This window comes from Macaca fascicularis, chromosome 7 (genome assembly GCF_037993035.2).
Source record: "Macaca fascicularis isolate 582-1 chromosome 7, T2T-MFA8v1.1".
NCBI lineage: Eukaryota > Metazoa > Chordata > Mammalia > Primates > Cercopithecidae > Macaca > Macaca fascicularis.
The window spans coordinates 103,558,078-103,581,422 of NC_088381.1; the positions used below are offsets into that span (position 1 = coordinate 103,558,078).

Here is a 23,345-nt window from a genome sequence, read left to right on the forward strand (position 1 = left end):
CCACACTCTAAGGAGCAATGATATAAAGCCTTATAGACCATTATAAAGACTTTTGCATTGCTGCCTAGCGATAATGGAAAGCCACTAGAGGGTTCTGAGCAGAAAAATGACATAATTTGACTTACATTTTACAGGAGCCCTCTGGTCAGACCAGAGTGACAGGTGCGCAGGGCAGAAGCAGGGAGACTAATTAGAAACTTACCACAATATTACAGATGAAAGATTGTAGAGACTTAGACAAAAGACGTAGTGTGTGTGCTGAGCAGTAGTCAGATTCCATACACATTATGAAGGGAGAGCAGACAGGATTTGTCGTTAAATTAGACAAACATTAAGGTAAATGGAAAACAGAGTTGCCAATAAATGGAACAAGGAAGACTGCAGGAAAAGCACTCAAATTTGAGATACTTATTAGATAGCCAAGTGAAAATGACAACTTGATATCTGAATATTTTAGTTAAGGATTCACAGAGTTCAGATGAGAGATCCTAGACTACTTATAAAAATCTGAAGCTGTAGCATATAGATGATATTTAAAGCCATCTATATGGATGAGACAAGAGAATAAGAGATCCAAGAACTGATTCCTGGGCACTTCAACATGAAAAGGTCAGGGCTTTACAGAAAAATCAGTGAAAGAATCTGCTTTAAGAAGTGGACAATGAAGTGAGAAGAAACAGGAAGATATGCTATTATGGAGGCCAGGCAAAGAAGCATTTCAATGGGGAGGGAATGATCTACCCTGTAAATGCTTCTAATCAAGCAGGATTAGGACTGAAAAAATGTACATCTGATTTAACAATGTAGAGGTCACATGTGGCCTTGACAAGGACAGTGTGATTTAAAAAGTGAATGACTGGCCAGGCACAGTGGCTCACGCCTGTAATCCCAACACTTTGGGAGGCTGAGGCAGGCAGATCACTTGAGGTCAGGAGTTTAAGACCAGCCTGGCCAACACGGCAAAAACCCATCTCTACTAAAAATACAAAAATTAGCCAGGCATGGCGGCGCATGCCTGTAATCCCAGCTACTCAAGAGGTTGAGGCAGGAGATTTGCTTGAACCTGGGAGGCAGAGGTTGCAGTGAGCCGAGATTGTGCCACTGCACTCTAGCCTGGGTGACAAGAGTGAGGCTCCATCTCAAAAAAAAAAGTGAATGAATATAATGAACTCCTACAAACCATTAAGACCAACACCCAAAATAATGGAAAAGCATATGAATTCATAGATAAGAAGAGATGCTCAAATTCAGTACTGATGAAGGAAAAGCAAATTAAAATGGAAAAACACAAACCTTTTTTTAAAATGAGTCAATATTTCACATGTAAAGGACTAGCAAAAAATTAAAATCTGACAGTGCAAGTAATAGGGAGAACATAAGGAAATGAGAACTCCCAAACATAGAGGGAATGTAAATTATTCTGACAAAGTGGAGAACAATTGGCCGATAATATTAAAGTTATTAATGTACACATCCTACAACTCGGTAATTCCACTTTTGGTATATACCCTAGGGAAATTTTCCCAGATGCATATAAAAATACATGTATAAGAATGTTCACAGTGGAGCGCGGTGGCTCACGCCTATAATCGCAGCACTTTGGGAGGCCAAGGTGGGTGGATTACCTGAGGTCAGGAGTTTGAGACCAGACTGGCCAATATGATGAAACCCCATCTCTACCGAAAATACAAAAAAATTAGCCGGGCATGGTGGTGGGCACCTGTAATCCCAGCTTCTTGGGAGGCTGAGGCAGGAGAATCGCTTGAACCCAGGAGGCAGAGGTTGCAGTGAGCCGAGATCGTGCCATTGCACTCCAATCTGGACAACAACAGTGAAACTCCATCTCAAAAAAAAAGAATATTCACAGCCAGGTGCAGTGGCTCACACCTATAATCCCAGCACTTTGAGAGGCTGAGGTGGGTGGATCACCTGAGGTCAGGAGGTTCAACACCAGGCTGGCCAACATGGTAAAACCTCATCTCTACTAAAAATACAAAAATTAGCCAAGCACAGTGGCACGCGCCTTTAATCCCAGCTGCTTGGGAGGCTGAGGCAGGAGAATCATTTGAGCCCAGGAGGCAGAGGTTGCAGTGGGCCAAGATCACATCATTGCACTCTAGCCTGGGCAACAAGAGTGAAAACAACATCTCAAAAAAAAAAAAAAAAAAAAAAAAAAAAAAAAGTTCACTGTAGTACTATTTGGAATAGTGAAAAACTGGAAACAAAAGACCATTAACAGAAAAATGAATAAGTAAAATGTGAAATAAACTACAATATCACAAAATAGTTAAAATGAATTACGGCTGCATAGTAACAACGAATCTCATAAACAGAATGGCTAATAAAAAAATCAGTTGCAGATGACAGTATGTCATGACATAATTTATATAACATTTAAAATTCTCTAGAATAATATGTAATGTTTATTAATACATATATATTAAGTGATGAAAGGAAAAAATAAAAATAATATGGCATAATGATAAATGTAGGTGGTGAATTTATTATATTGTGAAAAGTATACTGTATACTGAAATACTGAACTGAAATATTTAATGATTATTTTATTTTTAAAAATAGCCATAAAGTGATCCACCTGCAAAACTGCCTGGGTACCAGCTCGTATGTTTTGTTCTGTGGCTTCTTCAGAGGCGTTATGAAGAGCACCTTGGTAGGAGCCATTTTTTGCCCAACTGGAATTTCGAACAAGATCAGCAGTATTGGTCCCATTTTCCTGAATCAAAATAACAAGTTTTTAATATTTCATTAATAAGAATGTTGTAACTAGTCAGTTAAGTTGAAAAGGTAAATGAAATTATTAGGTCCCACTGCTAAACAGGTTTCTTTCTCTCAAAATAGATGATGTCTTATCCAATTCCAAAAACAATATATATTCACTGTAAAAAAGGATTCTCAATGACAAAAATATAAAGTAAAACAACAACAACAACAACAACAAAACCATAATGAGCAGTCAGAGATTATATCATTCCAGAGAGTATTCTCCTATAGGTCTAATGTATAAACCTCCCTTTCACACTCTCACACATTCAAGAATGGGATTATACTACTTACAGCTTTGTAAAAAGATGAATTCTGTTCTAAATTAAATGTCAGAATCCAAATAAATGACAAAGAAAATGGCTTATGTTTATCCTACTTAGGAATACTAAAATTCTTATTATTCAAAGAATACTGAAACTTCAAATCACTGAGACGACAGCTTTCTGCTTGCATTTTAGCTGTAACAAGTCTTAGAGACAAGGGAGTTCCCTCAGTTAAAAAGCACAAACAGAAATGCTACTCTGTAGTTCTCTTTTTAAAGTGTCCCTCCAGTTTTTCCCTTCTTGTCACTTACCAGTATCTTTAACTAGTTAAGGTTTACAAAAATATTTTGTATAGGGTTTGTAATATGCAAGAGGTTTAGTCCAATACAAACAGCTCTGCCATTACCAGAAACAGTACTGGAACCCTGCCCTGAGTAGCCAATACAACATGCCATGGTCTAGTCTAGCTTTTCTCTTAAGCTCCACGTCCCTGTAATCAAATGTCTTCTGAAGAGCTCTTCCTGAATGACCCACAAGCATCTCAAACTTAAGATATTTAAAAATAAGTTTATTAATCAGATTCTCCCCATTCCTGCCAACCCAATCCCTCTAGCTGCCTTAGCCATCACCAAACTTGAGCTGTTTAAAATTCCCATCCGTGTGTGAATAGCAACAACTCCGGTTGCAAAAGAAAGAAACTTGCGACACCTCCCCATTCCTCAAAGACACTAATGTATCTGTCCTCTCCCTTATATTTCCACTGCAACTACTACTGTCCTAGATCAGGTACTTATCATCTCACTTTCGAACTTTGCTAATCCTTCCTAACTGGTCTCCTGGCCTACAGACTGACCTACAATCTATCCTCCATTCTGGGCCTGGTATGACCTTCTGAAGTATGTAACTATTCATGCTACTCTTTTACTCAAAACCCTTCAAAGGCTTTCCAGTTTCTAGAATGTAATTAAAATCTACTAACATGGCATACAAGTTACTGAACAGAATCTAATCCTGTCTATCTCATATTTCCTGCTGTTCTGTCTCATCTACTCTATGCTGCAGCCAAATAGAAATACTTGCAAAGTTTTTCATACATTTTGTAGATGCTATTCACACTGTGTGTCACCTTTCCCATTTGCCTACCTGCTCTTTTATCTTATACTACCTCTTCCATAAAGCATTCCCTGATTTCCCCAAGCAGAGTTAGGTATTCTCTTTTTCATGCTCTAGGATCATAGCAGTAACACTGTCTTATAATACTTACTTTGTATGTTTGTCTTCCGGCTAAACCAGAAGTTATGTGAAGGTAGAAATAATGTCTGCTCATGTTTCTACCTCCAACACTTGTTCTCAATATGGGCAACCAAAAGCTTTGTATGGTAGTTTGAAATTTGTGAGTGTTTTCTTGTCACAAGAATTAAAAGATACCACTGGAATTTAACGAAATAGGACAGAGAATGCAAAGCATCCTACACAGCACATGACAGTCCTACACACACACAAAAAGAAACTGTCTTATATTCTGTATGCCTTTCAAATGTCTCACAGGTACTATGAGAATTTTAAAAGTCTATTTAGGTCAGTGCTGTGGCTCCCACCTGTCATCCCCAGCACTTTGGGAGGCTGAGGTGGGCAGGTCACTTAAGCTCAGGAGTTCAAGCCCAGCTCAGAAACATGGTGAAACCCTGTCTCTACTAAAAATACAAAAAAATTAGCCAGGCGTGGTGGTGAATGCCTGTAGTCCCAGCTACTCGGGTGGCTGAGGTTGATGATGGCTTAAGCCCGGAAGGTGGAGGTTACAGTGAGCTGAGATCACACCACTGCATTCCAGCCAGGGTGACAGAGGAAAACCTTGTTTCAAAATAATAACAACAATAAAAAATAAAATTAAAAATTCATTTACAATTATCTGAATTTATAACATAATTCCACTTTATAACTGTAACACCAAAAATTTAAATGACTCCCTTATATATTCAGTGTATCAGAAATGTAAACCAATACATTATACCTTTTGGGTTTGGTCCACATCATTTGCAAGAGTTGCTGTCACTTTGAAAAACTACATCTCTAATGGCAGTCAGTGCTGGTCACAGTACTTGAGTAACAAATAGAACAAACCTACACAGCACACCTAACACCACCAATCTACCCTTTCCTCTCTTTCATTCCTTCCATTGTTTGTTTTTCAATTATACATGTAGATAGCTTATATTATCCATCATTCTTATTTAAGAATAGTAAATGATGTGGGGTAGGCTCATTATATATGGCACATCATGACTAAAAAGGTCAGGGAAGGCAAATTATTTTTAAACTCATAGGTTTATTTTCCAGCATAAAAATATCAATAAATTTGATATTTTTCATTGCTGTGTAAGAATTAGGACTGTAGATATTTCATAATTTATATGGTTAATTTTATTTACTTCAATTATATTTCTCAGTTACATTTTTCCCTTTCTTAGAAGGGGGGAGGGTGCTCTACGTATGTGTGTATATATACATATACACATATATACATACACAAATGCTCAGGCTCATCAAATCCCTACAGAATTGGCCTGTTCATTCATACATTAGTATCCTGACTAAATTCCACTGATGAGGTTAGATTAACCACTAAAGTGAATAAACATTACTCAATCGTTCCTATCTAGATTTAGCAAGATAGGTATCAATTGCAGACAACTTTATGGTGAAAGGCAAATCAGGCAAAACAGATAAATCACTTTCAATAAACTTTCTGCACTCCTAACTCCATCTTAGCATCTGCTGTTGGAGAGCCTGACCTGTGACAAAGGTTGAACAACCAAAGGAAAAAATGGAACCAGGGACCCAAATGCCACCTCTACTACTCTCTCTTTCCTCACCGTTTCCCCGCTGTGAGTAAACTCTAGTCTTTCTTATCACAAAAGAACTTATTTTACCAAGTCAAGAAGTTTCACATTCTGAAATCAGCTCTAGTGCAAAAGATTCCAAGGAGGGAGCACAAACATTATGGCTTGTGCTGGGTAGCCACTCCTAAACAGTTACTCCTTCCAGGGAAGGAGGAATTGTGGTTTGGTAATAACCCCCCCAAAAGTATGTATTTTAAAATCCATTTTGATGTAGTATCACAGTTTGAAATATTATACCTTTATAATAGTATATAATTTTTATCTAGACAATGGCTTAAAGAATCAGTATACAACCTCAGTATTAATTTTTAAAAGTTGTGGTATCACAGGGCTTTCCTCCACAGTACTGAGATGACTACTGTTACATTACCTAAATTGTTACAAAATATACAGAAAGATATATTTATCTTCCCATTTAGTAAGTATATTTGTGTTAACCGATTATTATGTTTCTGCAAAAGTCTTAATCTATTAGACTAACACTAAAATATATAAATCTTATAACTTTACCTCTTCTCTTTTTTCTCCTTCTTCCATTGAAGTATCATGGTCTGTGACATTTTCAATGCAAGGGAGGTCGGAAGAAGTAATGCCAATTTCTTCAGGCTCTTGCATGAACAAGGGTTTTTCCTCTTGTTGGATCCATTCTTGATATACTTTTACCACTTTTCTCATAGCTGCTGCTTCACAAATTGGTAATAAAAATGCCTAGGGAAAAAAAGGAGAATCAAGATAATGATACTTTTTCCTTTGCCACAAACCACTAAAGGAGCAATGTTTTTGACATCACATCACGGATTCTTGGAAACTGCAACTTTAAGCAAAAACGATGACATAGAACAAAACTCATTTTGCCATTAAGAGTTAAGTTCCTATGGGATATTTCTAGTAAAAAAAAAAAAATCACCAAACTTCTAAATAGAGACCAAAACACTTACAATATTAAACACTGAAATAAATGTGAGCTATATGTACATTTAAGAAAGATTAATAAAAGTAAGACAATTAATTACCCAAATATTCTAATTCGGGGTCACTGGTGGCCAGTGTATCCCAGCAGCTCAGGGACAAGACAGGAACCCAGCCCTGGACAGGATGCCATTCCATTGTGGGGTGCAATCACATACACCCCAACACTCACCCAGACTGAGACCATTTAGACACACCAATTCACCTAATGCGCACAGCTTTGGGATACGGGAGGAAACTGTAGTACCTAGAGAAAACCCACACAGACATGGAGAGAACATGCAAACTCCACACAGACAGTGGCCCCTGGTGGGAATCTTTTTTTTTTGCCATCAATATTATAGTTAAACAATGTTTCTTTTTTTTTTTTAATTATTAATATACTTTTAAGTTCTAGGGTACATGTGCATAACGTGCAGGTTTGTTACATATGTATACTTGTGCCATGTTGCTGTGCTGCACCCATCAACTCGTCAGCACCCATCAACTCGTCATTTACATCAGGTATAACTCCCAATGCAATCCCTACCCCCTCCCCCCTCCCCATGATAGGCCCCGGTGTGTGATGTTCCCCTTCCCGAGTCCAAGTGATCTCATTGTTCAGTTCCCACCTATGAGTGAGAACATGCGGTGTTTGGTTTTCTGTTCTTGTGATAGTTTGCTAAGAATGATGATTTCTAGCTGCATCCATGTCCCTACAAAGGACACAAACTCATCCTTTTTTATGGCTGCATAGTATTCCATGGTGTATATGTGCCACATTTTCTTAATCCAGTCTGTCACTAATGGACATTTGGGTTGATTCCAAGTCTTTGCTATTGTGAATAGTGCCGCAATAAACATACGTGTGCATGTGTCTTTATAGCAGCATGATTTATAATCCTTTGGGTATATACCCAGTAATGGGATGGCTGGGTCATATGGTACATCTAGTTCTAGATCCTTGAGGAATCGCCATACTGTTTTCCATAATGGTTGAACTAGTTTACAATCCCACCAACAGTGTAAAAGTGTTCCTATTTCTCCACATCCTCTCCAGCACCTGTTGTTTCCTGACTTTTTAATGATCGCCATTCCAACTGGTGTGAGATGGTATCTCATTGTGGTTTTGATTTGCATTTCTCTGATGGCCAGTGATGATGAGAATTTTTTCATGTGTCTGTTGGCTGTATGAATGTCTTCTTTTGGGAAATGTCTGTTCATATCCTTTGCCCACTTTTTGATGGGGTTGTTTGTTTTTTTCTTGTAAATTTGTTTGAGTTCTTTGTAGGTTCTGGATATTAGCCCTTTGTCAGATGAGTAGATTGTAAAAATTTTCTCCCATTCTGTAGGTTGCCTGTTCACTCTGATGGTAGTTTCTTTTGCTGTGCAGAAGCTCTTTAGTTTAATGAGATCCCATTTGTCAATTTTGGCTTTTGCTGCCGTTGCTTTTGGTGTTTTAGACATGAAGTCTTTGCCCATGCCTATGTCCTGAATGGTACTACTAGGTTTTCCTCTAGGGTTTTTATGGTATTAGGTCTAACATTTAAGTCTCTAATCCATCTTGAATTAATTTTCGTATAAGGAGTAAGGAAAGGATCCAGTTTCAGCTTTCTACATATGGCTAGCCAATTTTCCCAGCACCATTTATTAAATAGGGAATCCTTTCCCCATTTCTTGTTTCTCTCAGGTTTGTCAAAGATCAGATGGCTGTAGATGTGTGGTATTATTTTTGAGGACTCTGTTCTGTTCCATTGGTCTGTATCTCTGTTTTGGTACCAGTACCATGCTGTTTTGGTTACTGTAGCCTTGTAGTACAGTTTGAAGTCAGGTAGCGTGATGCCTCCAGCTTTGTTCTTTTGACTTAGTATTGTCTTGGAGATGCGGGCTCTTTTTTGGTTCCATATGAACTTTAAAGCAGTTTTTTCCAATTCTGTGAAGAAACTCATTGGTAGCTTGATGGGTATGGCATTGAATCTATAAATAACCTCGGGCAGTATGGCCATTTTCATGATATTGATTCTTCCTATCCATGAGCATGGTACGTTCTTCCATTTGTTTGTGTCCTCTTTTGTTTCACTGAGCAGTGGTTTGTAGTTCTCCTTGAAGAGGTCCTTTACATCCCTTGTAAGTAGGATTCCTAGGTATTTTATTCTCTTTGAAGCTATTGTGAATGGAAGTTCATTCATGATTTGGCTCTCTGTTTGTCTGTTACTGGTGTATAAGAATGCTTGTGATTTTTGCACATTAATTTTGTACCCTGAGACTTTGCTGAAGTTGCTTATCAGCTTAAGGAGATTTTGGGCTGAGACAATGGGGTTTTCTAAATATACAATCATGTCATCTGCAAAGAGGGACAATTTGACTTCTTCTTTTCCTAACTGAATAACCTTGATTTCTTTCTCTTGCCTGATTGCCCTAGCCAGAACTTCCAACACTATGTTGAATAGGAGTGGTGAGAGAGGGCATCCCCGTATTGTGCCAGTTTTCAAAGGGAATTTTTCCAGCTTTTGCCCATTCAGTATGATATTGGCTGTGGGTTTGTCATAAATAGCTCTTATTATTTTGAGGTACGTTCCATCAATACCGAATTTATTGAGCGTTTTTAGCATGAAGGGCTGTTGAATTTTGTCAAAAGCCTTTTCTGCATCAATTGAGATAATCATGTGGTTCTTGTCTTTGGTTCTGTTTATATGCTGGATTATGTTTATTGATTTGCGAATGTTGAACCAGCCTTGCATCCCAGGGATGAAGCCCACTTGATCATAGTGGATAAGCTTTTTGATGTGTTGCTGAATCCGGTTTGCCAGTATTTTATTGAGGATTTTTGCATCGATGTTCATCAGGGATATTAAGACCTGCTGTACATCTATTTCTATCTTATTATAAAATGTGAGATAAAAAACAACTTTTAAAAGTTAACCAATTCATTGTCATAAAAAGCCTGTTGTCTCCAAATTATTTGCACACTGATATAGGAACGTTTGTGGTAGACAGGAACTGACTTCAAGTAGAAGTAGTAAAGATTAGTTGAAATTGTATTACTCAGAATGGTGATATTCCTTGCTTCCTGAAATAACTGAGCTCTTACAAAGGTCAATGTAAATACAACTTTTCATAAGTTGCACTTTTTTGCAACTTACATTATTGTGGTTTTTAAATTTTTTATTATTTTAGGGACAGGATCTCGCTACATTGCCCAGGCTAGACTGAACTCCTGGCCTCAAGCGATTCTCCTGTCTCTGTCTCCTGAGTAGCTTGAACTATGGCACACACCACCACACCCAGTCATCATTGTCTTTTTGAGAACTATTACTTTTAAAATAGATTTTCATTTTAAAATAAAAATTAAATTTGCCTCCAAAAGCTAATAAAAAATCATATGTAATAAGGTACCTCACCTTTTCCAAGCATACAAAGAAAAAAGTTAAGGCTTATATATTTCATTTTACATATAATCAAGTTCTATAGTCTAACAATAAGGCAAAATTTAAAAGAAAAATCTCATAGTTATTCTTTTCTTCTGGTATTTTCTGGGATCTTAAACAAATATAAATATTTTCCTCATCACAAATACACATTTTCATAGAAAAAGATTTACACAATCCAGACATGGAAAAGTAAAACAGCAAAAATACTCTTAATCTCATCACCCAAAGTCTTTTCCTTGTGTTTGTGTGTGTTTATGGGTTAATATTTTTACTTTACTTTTTAGGTGGAAATAGAATTAAATTGCTGCTGGGTGCGGTGGCTCACGCCTGTAATCCCAGCACTTTGGGAGGCCAAGGCAGGCGGATCACCTGAGGGCGGGAGTTCAAGACCAGCCTGACCAACATGGAGAAACCCTGTCCCTACTAAAAATACAAAATTAGCCAGGCACGGTGGCACATGCCTGTAATACCAAATACTCGGGAGGCTGAGGCAGGAGATTCGCTTGAACCTGAGAGGCAGAGGTTGCAGTGAACTGAGGTCACACCACTGCACTCCAGCCTGGGCAACAAGAACGAGACTCCATCTCAAAAAAAAAAAAAAAAAAAAAAAAGAATTAAATTGCTTTTACTTTTTATTATTTTTTTATGACACTACTTGCTAATATCAACCTTAAAAATCACAAAACCCTTACCTAAAACCTGCCACTTTCTATTCTAGAGATATCAGTAGGTGTATTAAATAATAACCATGTGGTCAAATGAACTTATTTTATCTGAATGAAACCAGCAAAAAAGCTCCCAAGATGATGAAAAGTTAACGTGCAATATCAACAGAATATTGTTATTTGTTAATCCTTTTATTTGCTATTATTAATTCCTTAGTAAACTACTTTATTTGTTACTTTCTTTAATCAACTCATTCCTAAATTATCACTCTCATATTCTAGCAGCTTAATGGTCAAATGGTAAGATTTTGATCATCACTGCCTGCTTTAAGAATATTTATTTTACAGTTGTAGCAACAGCTCAGCCTTCCTTAAAAACATTCAAAATAAAATTTAAAACGTTAAAATGATCCCAAAGAAATTCTAAGATACAGAAAAATTAACCTGTTTTAAAAAATTAGTATGTACTTTCCACTCAATTTTGCTGTCAATCTAAAACACTGAAAAACAAAATTTAATAATCTTAAAAAGTTAATATCCTCCAAAGCTAAAATATTACACAAATTGTCAGACTACATCCTAGTGGCTTGAATTTACTACACACCAGAGAACTACGTCCTGGCAGATTTCAAAATATTATTTTGCCAATATGCTAAATATGAATTGTGAGGAAAAACTGATATTAGCCATAGCTAAAAACTGATGTATAAATTCAGAGTGATAATTTATAAATTTATAATGAGAAATAACTGTCAAAGAAACCAGAATATTCAAGTTCATAAATCAGCAGTTAATTCCTCTATGAAGAAGCAACAAAAGACCTGGAATAATCTTGAGCAAGGAGAACAAAGCAGGAGGTACCCACATGTCTTGATTTCAAAATACATTACAAAACAGTAATCAAAACACTATGGTACCAGCATTAAAAACAGATATATAGAGCAATGGAACAAAGCAGAGAGCCAGAAATATATACACACATAAACACACACACACACACACACACACACACACACAGAGTATATTATCCAGCCTTCAAAAAGCAGAAAATCTGGCTGGGCACAGTGGCTCACACCTGTAATCCCAGCACTTTGAGAGGCCAAGGTGGGCAGATCACGAGGTGAGGAGTTCAAGACCAGCCTGACCAACATGGTGAAACCCCGTTTCTACTAAAAATACAAAAATTAGCCGGACGTGGTGGCGCATGCCCGTAATCCCAGCTACCCAGGAGGCTGAGGCATGAGAACTACTTGAACCCGGGAGGTGGAGCTTGCAGTAAGCCAAGATAGGGCCACCATATCCAGCCTGGGAAACAGCACGAGATTTCATCTCAAAAAAAAAAAAAAAAAAAAAAAGCAGGAAATCCTAGGGCCAGGCATAGTGGCTCACGGCTTCAATCCCAGCACGTTGGGAGGCCGACGTGAGAGGATCACTTGAGGCAGGGACTTAGAGATCAGCCTGGGTAATACAGTGAGAACCCCTCTCTATAAAATAATTTTTTAAAATTAGGTAGGGATTGTGGTGTGCACCTGTAGTCCCAGCTACTCAGGAGGCTGAGGCATAAGTATCACTTGAGCAGTGAGCTGTGATCACACCACTGTACTACAGCCTGGGAAATGGAGTAAGGCCCTGTTTCAAAAAAACAAAAAGAGGGAAATTCCACCATTTGCAACAACATGGACTAACCCAGCAGACATTATGCTAAGTGAAATAAATAAGCTAGATACAGAAAGACAATTTATTGTATAATCTCACTTAAATGTGCAATCTAAAAAATCAAACTTATAAAAACAGAGTAGAAAGGTAGTGACTAAGGGATGAGCAGTAGGCAAAATGGGAGATGCTGATCAAAAGTACAACAGTTCAGTTATGTGGGATGAACAGGTTCTGGATATCTAGCATGGTGACTATAGTTAATAATCCTGTATTTTACACTTGAAATTTGCTAGAAGATTTTATCCTAAGTGTTCTTACCATATATAAGCAAATGAAATTTTATCTACGTAAGGCCATGATTATGTTAGCCAGATTGATTGTAGTAATCATCCGCAATGTATAGGTGTATCAAAACATCACAATGTATACCTTAAATATATGCAATTTTTATTTGTTGGGTATGCCGCAATAAAGTTGGGAAAATCATAAAATTAAAAGTGTTTGATACCAACATACATCCACTAAAGTAATTTCTAAATGATGAACTTCAAGCAGAGGAAAGTGATTCTAAATAGAAGATCTGAAAGGGAAGAAATCATGATAAAATAAAGTGGCAAATATGTAACAAATATACACCAACACAAAAAACAGAACAAAATTACTTAATATATATGTTGGGGGGAAAAATCAGACTAGTAGGGTTCTAAGGTCCTTGTATTGATTAGGAAGAGGGTAAAAAAATAACTTTAGAACTTGAAAAGTGAAGTATACATGTTAAAACTTATATGACAACCACTAAAGGAAAAGGAATGGGGTCTCGGGGGAAAAGATAGAAAAAGACAGAAAGAAAATAATAAAACTGACAAATCTCTGGCAAGAATCACCATCAAAAAAAAAAAAGAGAGAGAAACAAACAAGGGATAGGGCCAGGCACAGTGGCTCATGTCTGTAATCCCAGCGCTTTGGGAGGCCAAGGCAGGAGGATAGCTTGAGGCCAGGAGTTCAAGACCAGCCTGGACAACATAGCCAGACCCCACTCTGCAAAAAAATTAAAAAATTACCAGGCAATTAAATACTGCACTGATGGGAATGAAAAGGAGGAATATGAATATAAATGCTTTAGAGGTTAAAAGGATAAGAGGATGTGATGAGCTTTGTCAACAAATTTGAAAACAAACACAATAAGTAAATGCCTAGAAAAATAAACTTATTTAAACTGACTCAACAACTGGAAGGCTGAATAGTTCTATAAGCTTTAAAATTCCCCACAAGTATTCCAACATAATTTGTCAAATATCTTTCCTTTCCCAATTGTTATATATTCTGTTAACACAAACCTTAAATCTGGCTAGAACCACTGCTAATGCTGGACAAAAAATGAAAACAAGTTTGTTTCTTTAATTTAGGCTGACAAGACTAATGCTCTCTCATGCTTTGTTTTACACATCAATAAATATGTGTGGGAGATCAAGAGTATTTGCTTTGCCTAGAGAGCTCCCTGGCATGTGAACGCAGTGTGGCACTGAATAAAGAGCACTGACATGGGAACCAGGATGTGGGCATTTCATAGTCAAAGATCTACCACTTACTTGCTGAGACACCTGAATGATCCCCCTCAGCTGCAAAACTCAATGTTGTTTACCTGTAAAAGTTAAGTGCCTTTGCCATCAAGAGCAAATGGTAGTTTTCATAAGGTTTCTTTTCCACAAAATTTCTACATATTTGAGAACATGCACTTAGGGATTTCTAGCTACCTTCATGTGAAATAGCTTTTTGTTCTTTTATTTTCCCTTTCTTTCTATATTTTCCCTAAGAAATATCTGTCTTAATCAACTTTGACTTCAGAATGCCTTAGAGGACAAAACTAAGCCTTGAGGGTAAAAGCAATAAAAACCTCCCTTCCTATAATCATAAACCATTTACTGATGAGAGAGTAGAAGATAAAATAATTTTACTATAGTTTATTAATCAAATGATAGAAGAGTTTCAATCTATAATGAGTAATTTTAAAAATTATTCTGGTAACAGGAGGAGTATAAGGGGAAAAGTAATTATTAAGTTAAAAGTATCACAAACTAAAATATATAAAGAATAGAAAATACTAAAGGATTAGAGATGCATTTTATAAACTAAATATAAACTTTAAAAATCTACATGAAGAATATATTTTAAATAGCTAATAATCAGTAATCTCCTTCCTCCCTTCCCTTCCCTCCCTCCCTCCCTTCCTTCCTTCCTTCCTCCTTTCTGTCTCCCTTCCCTTCTGTTCCCTTCCCTTCCCTTCCGCTTCCCCTTCCCTTTCCCTTTCCTTTCCTTTCTTAAGAGATGCAGTCTCTGCATGTTGTTCAAAGTGCCCTCAAACTCCTGGGCTCAAGCGATTCTCCCACCTCTGCCTCCTGAACAACTACAGCTAAAGGTACACACCACTGTTCCCAGCTAAAAATCAGTATGTTTAATATTAAAGATAAAAGCCTCCCTTATAAATTAAAAATACTGAGAGGTATGTTACCTGACGAAATATCTCTGTCACAAAGTTTACATTACTTCTTTTAGAAGAAAAAACTCTGCGAACTATTTCAATGTCTGTGAGATGTTCTTCATCAATACTACAGAGACTAGATGAGCTAGGTTCTCGCTCCGTGAGAGTGCTTGTATTGGAATGAGACTGTTCAGGTTCTGTAGTTCTGTCTGCTTTATCAGCATTATCATTTTTGCTTTCTTCTCTGGATACTAAACTAGCAGCTGCTCTCTAAAATACAAAAAAAAAAAAGAGAGAGACACAATATCATAATCATTTCACTGTGCATTTTCTCTTTTAATAGGTAATACTGACAAAATCCAAAACATTTCCCAAGTAATCTATACCACTGCTTAAACTCTGAGCATAGAGTTTCATTTAAAAGCCATTCTAAATAATTAATTGGCAATGCAAATAACTCAACATCTAAGTGACAGAGATACTCCAAAATGTGTGGTAATTAATCATCTATCCACCTATAGTTATACAAGTTTCTCAGTAAGTCTACAGTTCAAACAAGTTATTAATTAAAGCTGGGTGGATGAATAATGGAATTAGAGACAGTTCAGACCTTCAAGAATAAGTAAATAACTTAACATCAGAATGTTTACCTAATAAAACCTTAATATTTAAAATTATCTCTATTTTACTGTGGACAAAAATTTACATAAGTAAACGCTTCTTAAACAAAACAAAAAACAAAGGAACAAAATTTATGACAGAAGTAGAAACGAAACTAAAAGAAAATATTAGAAAACTTGAGAGAAAATTCTATAATTCTGACAATCGAATTTTCACCAAGGCTGAAGATCAAGCCTAACCAGAAAGACAGGGGAAAATTAAGTCTTAAGGTGGTGATAAGCAAATTCCTATATGGTAGAAGTAGCACTATTCTGTGGTATAAATTACTTTCTGTTAAGTTACTCAATTTTTGGCCTCAGTTTTGTCATCCATAAAATAACAGAGCTTAAATAAATGATCTCAAATATACCTTTCCAACTAAAAACATTTATGATTTTCATCCATTACGTTCTAGGATCAGAAAGCAGATAGTTCTGCTTGAGAATTTTCACACTTACAGAACTTAGAGCAAAGTTTTGGAGGACACACACCATACAGTTTGCTATAGATAAATAAACTAAGAGGAATAAAACTCAAATTTTCTGAATTTTGATTAATTAAACACACTTTATACCTTTATTCTACTTATAAAAGATTTAAGATGTTATAGAAAAAACACACATAGTTTAAGATTTTAAAAACTAAGTAAGAAAATCTGAGGAAAGGAAAATAAAAATAGTAAAAATACTGTAATGTAGACACGTTTAGGAAAATGTACAATGAGGGAAAAGAGAAAATAAAAAAGAAGTATGAAAAAAAGGTAAACTGTTAAATCCAAAACAACAGTTTGAAATATTACTCTACTGTATTGCTTTATAATTTTATATCACATTTCTAGACTGGGAGTCTTTGTTGAAAAAGGGGGAAGGGGGTGTGAACAGGTCTTTTAATCTGCATTTTGTGAATGCCCACAAATAAAAAGGGCCATCAAGGTCCTACCATTTGATCACAGTTATTTTCACTTATAAGATTTATCTGTACAATAAAGAATATTTTTAGTATTGTATAATTAAAATATAGAAATAAGAAGCTGAGACTGATATACTAATGAAATTATCTTCTATACTTTCCAAGTTTCATTTCTTTATCAGGAAACTTATTAACTCTATAAGTAAAATTTGCATTTATAAAATATATTTATACAAATAAAATAGCACTATTATTTAAGTGTACTCTCCACCTAAGGCAATTGAAATCAATGGACTAAATCTCAAAAGCCATTTCTAACTTTAACAAGCCTGCCTCATTTGTGCATTACCTGAATATTCTTTGGCAAGACTTCACCTTCCATCCCAGGAATATGAGGTCCTGTATGTGGTTTTGGCTCCAGCCAGAAAGAAACCAGCCAACGAATGACAATAACACGAGCCTTAATGAAAGGCTCCTTTGTACAATAGATTGCTTCATTGGTTTCAGCATCTTTCTTTATCATGACATAATGTGGCTTTGGTCTCATCTGTGGGATGTCTGTGCAAAATAAAAGGAAAATGAAAACCAAAATAAGAAAGAAATTATGTTTAGAAAAGACCTAGATTTTTAAATATTTAAGAAAATATTGTTACTTTATTCTGGTTTTAGAACTAGCTTTAGCACAAAAATGACATTTCAAAATTTGCCAGATGTTGCATGGAACTCAGAAGAGTGAACCATATATATCAGGATGATATATAGAAACATCTATTTTTACAAAATATCAAAAAGTTCAATAAACCTACCTAAGTACAAAGAAGCTTCCAGAACTATTTAAAATAAATAAGAGCTCACTTCAATTAACCTAACACTGAAACACATATTTTGAAGTCATACCAAATATGAGGTTTTACCTAAGCCTGTTAATTCCCTAAACTTGGTATTAGGAACACCTTGCTGGGAAAGAGACAATTTACCTACGGATGACCAATACCTTCTATATATGGCAGAGATAAGCTTCTAACCCAGGATTTGTACACAAGGCTCTAGGCTCAAGGCTCCAAGAGATATGTTGGGGCAATAATTATTAAAAGTAATTGCAAAAACTGCCATTACTTTTGCACCAACTATATAAATACTGGATGAAACATGGCTATGTAATTATTCATAGAGAATTTGAATAAGACTAATATTTGATTGAACCCCCATATGGGGGGACCTTAAAAATAAAATTTATGGTATAGTCTAAGGATCACACCAAACAAGAATTCAGTTTAATTTACAACCACAAATATTTCTGGTGGGCTAACTTTTCTAATTGATAAGATCCAGAGAATAAGTTTTTAAAAAATCTGTTCATTGTTGGCTGTATGTGGTGGCTCATGCTTACAATTCCAGCACTTTGGGAGGCCAAGGGAGAGGATCACTTGAAGCTAGGAGTTCAAGACCAGCCTGGGCAACATAGGGAGACCCTATCTCTAAAAAAAAAAATAATTAGCCAGATGTGGTGGTGCATGACTGTTGTCCTACTAGGGAGGCTGAGATGGGAGGATTGCCTGAGCTCAGCAGTTCAAGGCTACAGTGAGCTATAATCATGCCATTGCACTCTAGCCTCCTTGGTGACAGAGTGAGTCCCTGTCTCTTAAAAAAAAAAAAAAAAACAACTCATTCTCATTGAAAATTTCCTATTAACATAAATTTGCTTTCAGTATGAATCTAGGTATCATATCTGTATCAACCAATACAAGTATTAAATATGATCAGTTTCCTGCAGTAACAAATGCCAACTTTATAGTGAGAGATTATTTTACTCTTATGCGTGTTCTTTCAGAAAATTCCAAACATTACCTACCAAGTATAGGATGATATAAACTGTTTTCCTTACAGATGTTTGGAAAAATATAAGGCAAGTAGTATTTCTTAAAATGTGAAAACAAAAATGAAAATCCCCTTTCTTGGTTTTCTTTGTTCTTCCATTCTAAACTTTTTACCTAAAAATAAATTATATAATTAGAATCATTCCAGAAGAAAGAATCTCTTAAAAGGAAGTATTAGCAATTATAAACAAGCTTATAAAAGGTTGCAATACACTGAATTGTTAACACTAAAGATCATGATACATAGCGTAAGGACAAATCTTTTAAATTGGTCTAATGTCAAACAAGTACATTACGTATATTTTTTAAAAATCCTAGAAGTGTACTTCAAAAAACTATGAAAATTATACAAAAGTTGGCCCTACTAATGACAAAAATATTAAAGTTCTCTCCCTTTTGTCCCTTCCTGAATAATTCAGCCTAAAAAATCATACAAAATACATAAGCATATGTGGTAGGAGTGTGTGTATGTAAGCAGTAGCAGCAGTCAAGTGCAGACAATCAGAGCCTGAGCACAGGACACAGGGCATCCATAAAGAGGGTACAGCAGAGGCAGGAACCCAGTGGGGACTCACAATCTGAGAGGGGTGAGGAGGGTGTCCACGAAGTGGGAGAAGCGAGGACAGAAAGAGATACAGTAGTATAATATAGGGTACGAGAAAGACATCCAAGCAGGTGGTTGGCAAAGGCCCAGAATGGGGTAATGGAACCCAATCAAGTTAAGGAGAATGTCTGCAGAGGAGGGCAATGGTGGCAAGAGGAGATTGATCATACACAAGGGGGAACTGATTAAATAAGTAAATACACTGAGAATAATATGAGCCACATTTCTCATTGACAGGTAAGAGTTATAAATATGGAAAGGAAGAAATGGGAATGAACCCTGTGGTACTAGATTGAAATTTGGAAAATGGGTATGAATTAACATTATGATAGACAGACAGACAGACAGATAGATAGACAGACAGATAGGAATATGGATTTGTGTGTGTCTGTGTCTGTGAATACAATTCTTCATTAAAATGAATGACAGCTTAGAGAAAAAGCAGATTCCAGACAGAGCAAGGAAGGTATGAGATGAGCTTGGAACATCTTGTGGTGCCAGGAAGTATGGAAGTGCTCAAAGATGGAAACAATTCAAAGGCATAGGAGTCAGCTTGAAGGAACTTCCACTAGACAAATTTAGGACAATCTGAGCATCAAAATTAGTAACTGTAGTAAATACTAACACATGAATTCACAGGAATGCATAAATACATGTTGAGATAAATAAGTAAGTAAACAAACGGGGAGGGGAGAAAGCTTTTTCCTACAGTATGTAGCCAACTCTTGAATGTAGAATTAATGATGGAATTGATATCACCAGTTGGCCAAAAAGTGGAAATAACTCAAATATTCATTGGCTGATGAAGAGATAAACAAAATATTGTATATGTATACAATATAATACATGCTACAAGGGGATGAATTACAATATAATATTATTCAGCGCAATAAACATGAAGTATCGATACAAAGGGATCCAAGGGGCATGGTGGCTCACACCTATAATCACAGCATTTTGCGAGGCTGTGATTCAAGTGGGAAGATCACTTGAGCTTAGGAGTTTGAAACCAGCCTGGGCAACAGAGTGAGACCTTATCGCTCTAAAAAAAAAAAGTTTTAATTAGCCCGGCTCAGTGGTCTGTAGTCCCAGCTACTTGGGAGGCTGAGGTGGCAGGATCACTTGGGCCCAGGAGGTTGAGGCTGCAGTAAGCCATAATTGGGCCACTGTACTCCAGCCTGGGTGACAGAGCAAGACCTTGTCTCAAACAAACAAATAAAAAAGCAAACAAAGATCCAAGAAAATGCCTAGAGGTGATAAATATATACATTATCTTAATTGTGGTAAAGGTTTCATGGATATATACATGTAATAAAATTCATTAAACTGTAAATTTCAAATGTTGCAGTTTATTGTGTATCAATTATAGCTCAATAAATCAGTAAAGCAATATTTAAAATCTATTTTACCCCAAAGAAGAATCTAAAATTTGAGTTTACATGACAAGTTTAGGAAATATCCCCCACCACCATCACTTGGTTGATTACACTTGCAAAAGTTTAAAAGCTAAAGCTAATTAAAAGCAAGCCATTGACCCTTCCCCTCCAACCTCCCTGACGAAAAGAAAACAAGCAAATATCTACTATGATAGAATAATGGTAAGAGAGAGAAAAGGGAATCACCCATATAGGATAGTAAGGAGTGTGATATCAAAGAAGATAACAAGTACCTGAATTACTATGTATTTTAGAAGTGCTTCAAGAAAATAGCTTGTGAGATCTTCTTGCCCTTTATCTCCTGATTGTGGGGGGACAAGAGGAGTGATTTCTTCTATAGTGACTTGAGCTATCCAAAGACAAAAGAATAGTATAGTTACAAAACAAATTTAGTAAAACAATAATATAACCAAATAAACTTTAACTGTAAAATGTGTATGCAATGAAAATTGCTAGAAAACTTTCTAATGACTGATCCTTAAAATAAATCTTGAGATCATCCCTGATAGTTGATCACAACAATAAATTTTATTTATTTATAATAATAATAATAATTATTATTATTTTTGAGATGGAGTCTCACTCTGCTACCCAGGCTGGAGTGCAATGGCACGATCTTGGCTCACTGCAACCTCCGCCTCCCAGGTTCAGGCGATTCTCCTGCCTCAGCCTCCAAAGTAGCTGGGATTCCAGGCTTCTGCCACCACACCCAGCTAATTTTTGTATTTTTAGTAGATGGGGTTTCACCATTTTGGCCAGGCTGGTCTCAAATTCCTGATCTCAGGTGATTTGCCCACCTCAGCCTCCCAAAGTGCTAGGATTACAGGTGTGAACCAACGTGCCTGGCCACAAATTTTAATAATCAGCTGTTTTGTGAACCCTTGATTGAGAGAATGTGACAAAGGGATGGACAGACAAATAACACAGCGATTACAAGTATGTAACATCTCAGTTGAGAAAGAACTTCTGGCAATTTGAAATTCACATGAAGACTGCCATTACAAAAATTCCATAAGATCACAAACATTTGTAATAATGCAGTTATTTATCAAAGTACCAATCTGTTAACACTTACAAAATAAGAAAGTTTTATATTTTTTACTTTTCAGATGTTCAAAAACATTCATTATAACAAATGCAAATGCAAGAAAGTCAACCCGCAACTAGCTGAATTCTCTTAAATATTTCCTAAGCTGAACAATTAGTACCTGGTAAACACATGTAGGTCCCTAAACCTGACTCTCAGTAAATATCAACCAGCAAGCTCACAACAGAGGTAGATTTCAGTTCTTAAATAATACATGGTATGTTATTCTGCCACTCATTTTTAAAAATTATTCTTTAAAAATACAAACTTTAGGCCGGGCGCAGTGGCTCACGCCTATAATCCCAGCACTTTGGGAGGCCGAGGCAGGTGGATCATCTGAGGTCAGGAGTTCGAGACCAGCCTGGCCAACATGGCGAAACCCCATCTCTACTAAAAATACAAAAAATTAGCCTGGCGTGGTGGCACGTGCCTGTAATCTCAGCTACTGTGGAGCACGAGAATTGCTTGAACTGGGAGGCGGAGGTTGCAGTGAGTCGAGATTGCGCCACTGCACTCCAGCCTGGGCAACAGAGTGAGACTCTTGTCTCAAAAAAAAAAAAAAAAAAAAAGAAAGAAAAGAAAAAAGAAAGTACAAACTTTATCATCTGTACTCTGGACTTCCTGGACCACTGTTATCATACAGAAGAACACACTTTATGAAAGCTTTATTTTGTGAAGCCATAAAAATCCCCTTAATACTCACTCTTCCCATAAATATGTCTTAGTCTCCGCTGGGGAGTATACAGAGATTCCATATTTTCCACATCTTACAGACTAAAAAGCAAAACTTCTATTCTCAAAAAGAGAAGGGGCAGAAGTCAGTCACAAATGTATTTAAAATGAATAATAATTATTTTTAAAGTCATCCACAAAAACACTGATGAAAGAGTGGGTGTGGTGGTATGCATCTGTAGTCCCAGCTACTCAGGAAGGCTGAGGCTGGAGGACTGCCTGAGCCCAAGAGTTCAAGGCTACAGTGCATTATGATCGCACCTGTGAAAAGCCACGGCACTCTAATCTGGGCAACACAGCTTTGAGACCTTACCTCTTAAAAAAAAGTGATGAAAGAAAACCTCTCTATAAAGAGAGGCAGAAGAAAAAATGCTTATAGAACATCTGTTAAGTAGACCAGACATAGTGGCTGACACCTGTGATCCCAACATTTTGGGAGGTAAAGGTGGGAGGACTGCTTGACTTTAGGAGTTTAAGGCCAGCCAGGCAACATAGCAAGACCCCATATCTCTACAAAAAATTTTAAAATGAGCCAGGTGTGGTGGGTGGCATGCACCTTGTAGTCCCAGTTATTGACTTGAGCCCAAGAGTCTGAGGTCACAGTGAGCCGATCATGGGAGTGCACTACAGCATAGGCAACAATAGCCCAAGCTACTAGGGAGTCTGAGGCCGAAGAATTGTTTGAACCCAGGAGGTGGAGGTTGCAGTGAGCCAAGGCCACGCCACTGCACTCCAGCCTGGGTGACAGAGTGAGATTCTGTCTCAAAAAAAAAAAGGGAACATTAGAAAAAAGGTAAAAAGCACAAAGACTCACGAATGAAAGCAAAAATTAAACATCACTGAAATTATAAATTTTTAAATAGCAATACTATTTATGAAATTTTATAAAAATTCAATTTACATATAACATTTTC

The 23,345-nt window shown here is 36.7% G+C and overlaps 1 protein-coding gene and 1 long non-coding RNA gene across 15 annotated transcripts in view; both read right to left on the reverse strand.

Moving 5' to 3' along the window:
• The window catches only part of RALGAPA1 (Ral GTPase activating protein catalytic subunit alpha 1), a 275,782-nt gene that overhangs the window by 202,035 nt on the left and 50,402 nt on the right, over positions 1-23,345 (reverse strand). For 13 of the 14 annotated variants that reach the window (XM_073997236.1, XM_005561086.4, XM_065548726.1 and 10 more), the window contains 6 exons: positions 20,846-20,961; positions 18,548-18,686; positions 17,045-17,253; positions 15,157-15,396; positions 6,458-6,655; positions 2,597-2,734 (listed from right to left, as the gene is read on the reverse strand). In XM_073997236.1, coding sequence (XP_073853337.1) covers positions 2,597-2,734; positions 6,458-6,655; positions 15,157-15,396; positions 17,045-17,253; positions 18,548-18,686; positions 20,846-20,961 — 1,040 coding nt within the window. Of the gene's footprint in view, positions 1-2,596; positions 2,735-6,457; positions 6,656-15,156; positions 15,397-17,044; positions 17,254-18,547; positions 18,687-20,845; positions 20,962-23,345 lie in introns of those variants that run through there. The other variant, XM_073997237.1, reaches the window with a different exon arrangement.
• LOC141407275 (uncharacterized) lies at positions 13,074-14,292 on the reverse strand. Its single transcript, XR_012415706.1, has 2 exons — positions 14,237-14,292; positions 13,074-13,227 (listed from the first exon to the last, which is right to left on the reverse strand). It is a non-coding gene; the product is annotated as an uncharacterized lncRNA (long non-coding RNA).